This window comes from Nanorana parkeri, unplaced genomic scaffold (assembly GCF_000935625.1).
Source record: "Nanorana parkeri isolate BGI_ZX_2015 unplaced genomic scaffold, ASM93562v1 scaffold292, whole genome shotgun sequence".
Classification (NCBI taxonomy): Eukaryota; Metazoa; Chordata; class Amphibia; order Anura; family Dicroglossidae; genus Nanorana; species Nanorana parkeri.
The window spans coordinates 951037-960707 of NW_017306560.1; the positions used below are offsets into that span (position 1 = coordinate 951037).

General features: G+C 40.4%; 1 protein-coding gene across 1 annotated transcript in view; it reads right to left on the reverse strand.

Moving 5' to 3' along the window:
- Positions 1-9671, reverse strand: part of FBRSL1 (fibrosin like 1) — a 515094-nt gene that overhangs the window by 226526 nt on the left and 278897 nt on the right. The window contains exon 8 of the mRNA XM_018557615.1: positions 2702-2737. Coding sequence (XP_018413117.1) covers positions 2702-2737 — 36 coding nt within the window. The remainder of the gene's footprint in view (positions 1-2701; positions 2738-9671) is intronic.

The window sequence follows — 9671 nt, forward strand, 5'->3', positions numbered from 1 at the left end:
TATCAGATGTCAAGCCCACTGCCAGCCATGTGAAAATCAGGCCAACGGCGGATCCTGCTGTAAAAAGCGAGAAAGAATGAAAGGCTCCTACTGACTAAGGATAATAAAAGCACTTGTAAGAAAACAATATTCATCACAACAAGAGACGTGAAGGTATAAAATGGCAAAAAAAAAATATTTTTCTCAGTGGGGACCAAATATTTCTAATCCAAAATAACATTTATGGTTGCTGCTGAGGTAAATGGAGAAGGCTGTGCTAAAAATACTCTTATCTATGTGGCCCAGCATGAAATTTCAACATCCTGAATTTCCCCTAGTAACCTTCTGCTCGCTGCACGCTGTGCTGCCTGTGGAATATAACCTTACTTTTTGGCACCAGGAAGCTGATGCTGGTAGTCTTTGGCACAAGCTTTTTGTCTCCAAAACCAAGTTAAAAAAAAAGAAAAAAAGACCCTCCTCCATTAACCTTAAAGTGGTCCTGTCACAGTCACATACAGTGACTACAAGGTCAATTGTATACGAAAGTATACCTGCTATAAGAAGAGGCAATATACTTACCTTTATGGCAGCCCGTGTTTTAAAACACAGTCGCTTTCCTGCTCCCCAACTGCTTCTCAGGGTGTGGAATACCTTTACCTCTGCCACACACAGGGTGGTTTCTTCCCCCAGCTTGCATGGCACTACAGGATGTAAGCGCCAATAGTTGGGACCACAACATGGGGCGGGGGAAACATGGTGGAAAATTTGAAGTGGTCAGGGAGCAGCAAACCTGCAGTGTTTCGCGACACAGGCCAATGTGTGTTAAGTATATTTATGCTTATTTTAGCAGGTATGCGTTTTTCTTTACAAGTGATTGTATGGTCATTTTAACCCGACCCGTAAGCTACCCCGTCACACTTAACCCCTTATTTTATTCAAGCACTAAAACTTAATGCTTAAATTCCAACACTTTAACCCTAAAATGAATCTTTGACCTGCCTTCAACACAACCCTAGCCATATCCTAACACCTAAAATGTAACCGTAAAGGTTAACCATAAAACATAGCCTAAACACTAAACAAATGGGCATCAAGTCCTCTAGACTCAAGTAACCTCATTCTTCAAACAAAGCAGTCAATTGTGCATTATACAGTGCTTACAAAAAGTATTCTACAGGGGCTAGGGCACACTTTTTTAAATTCATTTTCAGCCCTGTGTGGCCAACAATATTAGGCGTTCTCTGATTGGACCAGGGGTGAATAGTAATGTCATTTATTCAAAGAAAAAAACACTAAGTGTTCGCTGAATGGCCGCTGTGCCGAGTGAGCAACTCTCTGTGTTTTCACAGCAGAGCAGAAGTCATTTAGTACAACGCCGTAGCAGGACCCAGGAGATCGATCTAAAGCACCGTAGTAGTGCCATGTAAAAAATATGTATACTTACATTGGGCCAAGCTGGACCAATGTTAGTATATGTAAATATTTACACCTGGACTTCAGCTTTTAGTGAAGGTTACCCTTAAAAAAAAAAATCTAACCCTCAATTTACCCCTAAAGTATAACTGAAGTGTTCAAATAAAAATTTATGCCAGCAATTTACTTATTAAACTCATTTAGGCAACACCAATGAGTAACTCAAAATGCAAGAGACTTAGATCATCAAAGGTGCTGTGCAACATTGGATCTTCACAAGTGTCAGCAAGAATTTACACAGAGACAACATCATCATCCATCATTTGGGTTGAGACATCCTTTAGAAATGGGCCACTAATTATTACACTATTTGAGAAAGATTGTTCTACAATTAGCATCTGCATTATGCTACAAAAAAACCCATCTGACATACTTCATAAACAAACACAGTTTACACATTAAGAGATGATGTACCACACGTAAACAACCGGGGGGAAAAAAGTGGATTTCTAGTAAACACCAACATTAAATAAGAACAACATTCAGTTACTTTCAAGTAAGCATATTAAAAAACATGCAAACATGCACACTTTTAAGCAATTCATCCGTCGTGATCACCCTAAAATCAATCTGTGCATTTCCATGCAGGCCAAATGCAGCCTCTTATACCCATCTTCCCTTCACTGCCTAGATGCTGCGTTAAGTGCTAAGAGCAAAGAGACCCTGTGTAGGGGAGCTTGTTGCTCTCATTCCTTCCATGTGACAGCAATGGAGGTTGGCAAATGGCCACTCAGCCACCAGTACTGCCAGTGCTGCCACAAAATCCTCAGCCCTGTGTAAATTACAACCGGGACTGACTGATTTAGCACTAAAATAGGACTACTTCGCCTCACTCCAGGCTGCAAGCAGAACAGCAGATGACAAAGAGATGGTAAGTATAATGTGGTCAGTTTTAAAGTGAACCTTTTGCTCTTGTCCTGCATAGGCAATGCAAATACTCATTTTAAAGCATGCAGTCATTTAATTGCATTACTGCAACCTCTATTCAAAAAATTGTACTAGACAGAATATATACAATACCTAAATAGGTCAAAACCTTTCTTTTATCATTTTGGGGTATTTTGTGGCTTCAAATCATCCCCAAATGTTCAATTTATGGTTTGCAAAAAGGTGATGGAATATTAATTTACATGTATAGCTCCGTAGCTTAGGTCTGCCAATTTCACACTCAAAAGTGTAGCTCCTTGGTTTTAATAGCAAAGATCTAATTTACTGAGCAACAGGAAACGCAAACAGAAAAATGACTTACTGAGTAGCCGTGTCCTGAAAGTGACTGAGCTGAGCTCTGTGGAAGAAAAAGAGGATGATCAAAAAGACATAAAATTTGTTTCCCAAACCGAAACAATTTCTTTTTCCATTTACCTTAAGACCTGTTTCATGTTCGCAGTACCACTTTTCACCACAATAGGCTGTTGTATAAGGTTATCAGTTACATGTTAATGTATTGTCTTTTTTAATAAATTTAAAAAAAAATTATACAATGGTTGATATACGTGTTAAAAAGAAGTTTACAACATTAGCAAACTGTTTACACATCATTCAGTTGCACAGTTTTCCAGTGTAAGTGTAGACAGATATAAAAGGCACCAATTTAATGCATATATTAATTACAAAATATATATATATTTATTTTTTTACTTTTGAATCTGTACTAGACTCCTTTAACCCCCACAACATCAGCATTCATACTGGGAGAGGAAAGGACAGCACTCTAAGGCAATCAGACTTTACTGAATGGCCAAGTGCTGTTCTTGCTAAATGGAGGAGAGACCACAGAGATGACCTTTCAAGTAATCTGGTATTCCTTATCTGTCTGAAAATCATATTGTCCAAGCTGTATTGCTTTATCTGCATCAGCAAAAAGTAAAAGACCAGACAATCTTACAGTGTCTGGCAGGGGTTTCTGGATTGGAATTTTCTGGTAGGTAAGACAGTTCACACACATGCTTTTCAATTTAAAGGTACACAAATAGCTATAAATAAATCTATATATGTATTAAAACATAATTAAGCTACCCACACAGACATCAAATAGCAGTTGAGAAGTTACAATTAGATATCTTAACACAAACTTATACAACTGCCAAACACATGCAAAATTATACCCTACAACTGTCTATTGACCAAAAACGTTGAAATGCTACATTCTGCAAGTGGAACTGAATTAATACATTATTTCTCCTCCCATGCCTCCTCACCCTCCCTAATACCTAAAAAAAAAAACTGGTGACAAACATAGCCCTAATCTATTAAATATTCTTCTCCTGTAATGATATGTGTCCTTGTCGTCTTCTTGCTGCTTAGAAGAACCTCCAGCCAGGGAGCGTGCGTCTGTCTATAGTAATTGGGACTACATGTCCCATCATGCATTGCAGTACCTCACTGCTGACGTGCGGATACTGCCAGGCTCCATTCACAAACGCGCTAAACATAAAAAACAATGTGCATTGTTTCCACTAGGGCGGAGTCCACGTGGTACGAAATCACGCGTCCCGCAAAAAAAGTCAGAGCGCAATTTTAAGGGCAGATTTCAAGTCTGACAAGACTTAAATAACTGAAAAAGGAGGAGACTTTAATATCGCTTTAGCGACCATCAGCTTATAGTATAACTGTTCAGCAGACTGTCCCCTTTAAATTAATCAAAAAGTCGATTATTTACAGTTTTGTATACCTTCATTTTTTTTACCTTTTCGCAAAAAGGCGCAATTACAAATTTGCTAATATTTGTTATTTATTAACTCAATACAGTTTTATCTTTTAGATTTAGTCAAAAAATATTTTTTTTTGTGCACGGATACTGATTTTGGTGTGTTTTAACAATTGAATTGTGTATTTTTATCGGTTTAATATTAATTTGAGAAACATTTGCGCAATTATCGCAGGGCCTACAAATTTAGTATCACCATCTTTTTATTCTACCGGGCCTGCGCTTTCAGAAAATATATGGTTTGGGGGGTCTTTTACAAACGCTAGCAACCCAGCAGTTGAAAATCAAATCAATAGGAAAAAAATTGCAGAAAATTAAAAAATGGCTTGGCCAGCTGATTTGAAAAATGTTCCGGAGGGCTTGGCAGCGAAAGGGTTAAATCAAAGTTGTTGCTCAAGGGGCAAAAAGTTTAACTTTAAATATTACTCTGTGGAACACCCACATATACTGTCAACATTCAGTAATCTCGAAAACATATGATGGAGCCTATAGAAGAAGAGAATTCCATTTTTTTAGTTAATTCATCATGCTCTTGTAGAGCCTGTCACATGCAGATGTCACAACAGTGAGCACCTTCTCCATGCCAATTCTATATATAAATCTTGAGCCTACCCAAGCATTAAACATGGTGAGGACAAGTACAATACACTGAGTGGCCAGATTATTATGACCAAAATTGTAAATGGACAAACAGCGCTCCCGGAAAAATGGGCTCAAAGTGAACAGTTTGCAGTATGCTGCCCTGAAAACCAGTAGGAGGACCTGTGTTTGCTATAAAATAACTTACAACAGGGCGCAAGACTTACAGGGTAACGGTTTGATGCATTCGCGCTAACAGATGTGTAATAAAAAAGCACACTTACGTTTGGGTGGGGAGGGACCAGGAGAGGGGTGACCTTCTTAGAGGATCGACACCGCTAGAGCCTGAGAAAGAGGTTTTCTCGAAACGCGTCGCTCCCCGGTGTTATCCCGAGCCTTCTCTCCATTCCTGACTCGCTAAGCAGGCTCTTCTTAAACAGCCTTTTTTAACAGTTCCTTTCACATTTCTTTCCCTCACATGGTTAGACGCTACATGCCCCGGCATCACTAGACTTTCAGGGACAGAACTGCTCGCCGTTCTAAGCACCGTCCCGACAGCTGCAGAAACGGGAGCCTGTATAGCCGAAGCACCAATAAGACATATCCAGCATCCTTCCCCTATACTCCGTCCCTCCCCCAGTCCACACAAGACTGACACGGATACAGTCCCCGCACTGCCTTGCCTCTCCTCCTGGCCACAAGTTCTCCATCCTCCTACCGCGGCTGCCAGCTCCCGCGACCACCTCAAGCCAAGAACTGTGGACCACTCGATCCTCTAAGAAGGTCACCCCTCTCCTGGTCCCTCCCCACCCAAACGTAAGTGTGCTTTTTTATTACACATCTGTTAGCGCGAATGCATCAAACCGTTACCCTGTAAGTCTTGCGCCCTGTTGTAAGTTATTTTATACCTAACATTGACTTGTCGCTGACGGCCACAATTCGCACTTCAGACCCAGATTTTCGGCTGACAGTCCAGTCTTTAAACACTTTAACAACAGCTGCTTTTGAACATTTAACAAATTCTGCTGTTTTGCTGATACTCGCTCCATGGCTCCGAGCGCCAACAATCATCCCACGTTCAAAGGCTGTTAATATGGCGTTGTTTACCAATATCTTCAGAAAAAAAATCACTTCTACTGTCGTGGTAAACTACCTGCTTCCCTATTTATAATGGTCTGGCCCTAGCAACTACAGCACGAAATTATAGCTAATTTGCCTACAAACGTCAGGTTGTCATAATAGTTTGGCCACTCAGTGTAGATCAGTGGCACAGATTTCAGTTTGGAAAACATAGCAGTAGATCAATAGTTATAAGCCCTTTCCATTGCAAGAGATCACTTGGTACTATTTCTGAAAGCCAATTAAACATTCAGTTTAAATTAGCTAAATTAATTCCAGGTACATCAGCTGATTACATTCTAGGTACATCAAACAACAACTAATTTAATCTATAAAGCATTGACAACCTGAGAAGAAAAGCATGTCCCCTGCCAGCATGCTCTGAGGCAAGGACTCTTGCTCTCTGTGCGGAAGCAGTGGTTTCTCAGCAGAAGTCCAACACACCCTGGTGACTCAAATCTATAGGTCTGCAATCAGCAGAGCTCATATTTCCTCATATTTGATGCGAAAGCACTAGCCCTGACTAAGCAGGGATTATGTTTGGACTTCTGCAGAAAGACCAATACTTCCACAGAGAGCAAGTGTCCTTCTCTGCAATATGCTTGCAGGGGACAGGCTTTTCTACTCAGGTTGTGACTGCTTACAAAAGAAAACAAATCATCAGCGTTTACACACTTTTTGTTTGGTGCCTCTGGAATATATTAAGCTGATTAAGACTGAAAGTTCAGTTTGGCTTTAGGCATGACCAGCGCTGTCACAGATCAGCTGCAGAGCTGATCTGTGCCTCACTCCTTTGCACTCCTTTGCACTTGTTTTTTTAATCTTTTGCTGCTGTAGGTCTGCTGGCACCTGTGGTTCCACAAACTTGTGCTCTGCTCTTGCTGCACTGACTTAGCAGCTATGGGTGTCGCCCGTTTCACCTGATGGTTAATATACCTCCCTTCCTGCCCCATGTGTCTACCTATTTAAATCCCTCTCAGACCAGTTTTTAGTTGCTTAAACCACACTTGTTCCTAAGCCCCGTGCAATTATTCCTAACCTAACTTTCAGTGGACTGATTTCTTGTGTACCGACTCGGCTAATTCTCCTGATTGTGTTTGTTTGCTGCCGTCCTGACCTTGGCTCGTTATCCGGATCTCCATCCATCACTGTGTCCTGCACTGTGTGGTACTTTCCACACGAGCAGGGTGAACCTGGGTTCGTGACCTGGGGTCTGCGTGCAGCTAAGTCCAAACTTCTGTGAGGGGGTCCCTGGGAGAACACTGGCTGGCCCTTAGATTCCACACCCTGGGGGATCACGTGTCACCTGCTCGCCTGTAGGCTCACATCCCTAGTATCGTGATAAGCACTTGGCCATACACAGCAAGACTGGTGCACATGAAACAACTTGGCCTCATATTGAGACATCAAACCTAACAAAAATGACCATAAAAATATAAAGTTTAATTGTTACTATCTAGACATTCTGTACCTAAATTGACTGAATAATAAAGGAGAAGCTGCTGAGGACACAAATACGCAGTATTTTTTATATAATTTAAGTGATTGTTAGGTTTGATAAATACATATCAGGAGTAGAGATGAGGCTGTGCTTGGTGCGAACTCCCCACTCAATCTGTGGCAGCAGTTGGGGTGGTGGTGTTCCCTGCCACTTTGTGATGTATAGCTGCAGGGCAGGGAATGCATCTCCCCATAACTGATTGGGTCAGGAGAAGAGGGGGTGGTCAAAGTTTCAAGCATTCTTGGCTGAACTTGGGCAAACTGATCACTTAATTATCACTAATCAGAAGCAATTGATCTGTAGACCCACCATCTGCAATTATCTATAAGTATGTGTTTGTATATTGTCCTTACTAAACATTTCTAAAGGTGCCTTTGTTGTTATTTTGAAGATATGGGTAAAGTTCCTCTTTAATATCAATGTTAGCTGTACTTTTTTTCATAGCAAACATATGACAATGTCTGGAATAAACAGATATCATACATAAAAAGTATAGAAGTATTTTTAGTTGTTTAGTAAAGATAATACATTGCCAGGAGACTATATACATATAGTTAAGGGGTACTGATGATATCTGTGGTCATGTATAGGGGTACCTGCTAATAAGACATCTCCCACCAGAGGGTATTTTGTAAGCACTAGCTGAAATAAAGGATATATATAGATATATAGATCTATATCTCTATATGTATAGATATAGAGATATAGATCTATATATAATTTCAGAGAAAGTTTATCCATGGAATTAAATCTGCATGTGAAGGCTACAATCAAGCAGATACTTATCTACATGTTTACTTCGATATGGCAGACATTTTTTTTTTCATCATTTAAGGAAAAGCCAAGGTAATATAACAGAACAGTATGTAGAAAAGGAGTAAAAAGATTGCAGTGGTCTATGGCAGTGATGGAGTTAAGCTCAGCATACGTGTGAATAATGCAGCTGCATTTCCTATTTTTCCCTGGTGAGTCAGAGGCGCACAGTGCACCTGCCAACCTTTCCTGCTAAGCCAATAATTGCCAATTTAATCTTTGCCTCTTGGTATCACTCATGTTTAGCCCTTGCTGTGCCCTGAATATATCTTCATTCATCTGGGGGGTCGCACTTGACAATTAGAGTGTTAGCTCCAGCTAACTAGGGCAGCCGGTTTGGCAAGGCCAGGGAGACAATTATTAGTCTATTTTCCCATCATGTAGTGGGTGGTGTTAGGGAAATCAAGAACCTACGACAATTACATTGAGTTATTTCTCTTTTCCCTTTCTGCTCCCTCCCTCTCTCCATCCATCCCCCCACCCTCCCTTCACCTTCAGAATATTTCACATTATCACAGCTTTACAACTGCATTCAAATTTTCCATGTTCACAGGGACTGAGGCTTCTATTTAAATGATAATGAGGGACAATCCATTCAATTGAGCGAGGGAGAAAATCCATTAAAACACAGGCAGCGCTTAAGCTGGGTCATGAAACAGATAAAAAAAAAAAAAATCTTTTTTTTTTCCCTCTCGTCTTAAAGCCATTATGCAGGGCCATGTATGGATTTTAACAAGGGCTGCAAGACTGCAAAAGATTAAGGGAACAATTACATAGAGGCAAAAAAAAAATATTTACATGTCTGTACAAAAAACAAGGCCTAAACAGAAAAGTAAGATTTATGTGTAAATCACATGGAAAAAAAAAAACATAAGCTCTGTAAAAATAATTTTAGGCCTAGCCTTTGTAGTAGGAAAAATCTGCAGCTTGTCCCTTTTTTATATTATGGACACTGGCTTGCTCTGATTGCAGATGACATCAAGATTTCTCATTGGCAGCTGTGGCTAATGAAATAATACCACAACCAATCAAAATGCCCCAAATGGTGAGGCTCAACTGTGTAGAATATTATATGACGTTGTGACTGGCTGTTGCCATAGAAACTTCCTTGGCTTCCAGACTCAAGTAGCTTTCTATGACGCTCCTTTCCCAACAACCTAAAGATAAGAGTGGTGATTTTCCAGGGCTATTGAGTTAGTATGCCATCACTGACATTTAAAGACCAACAGCAAGCCGCTGTGGATATACACGTTAATCCCTTGAACTATTCATTGTAGAAGTCTGAGTTCCCAATTAACATCCCATATCTGAATTGTAAATAGATTCTACTCCTCATTCCAGCATTCTGCACAAGAGGAAAATGTGCAGTTACACTCCCCCGCCCCGTTTCCCTTCCATCCCCTCCCATCACTTTTGCCTGTCAAAGCTGTCAACTCAAATACAGCTTTAATCTGCCAGGAGCACTTTTCTCCTGACATTTTTAATAAATACTTTCAGCTC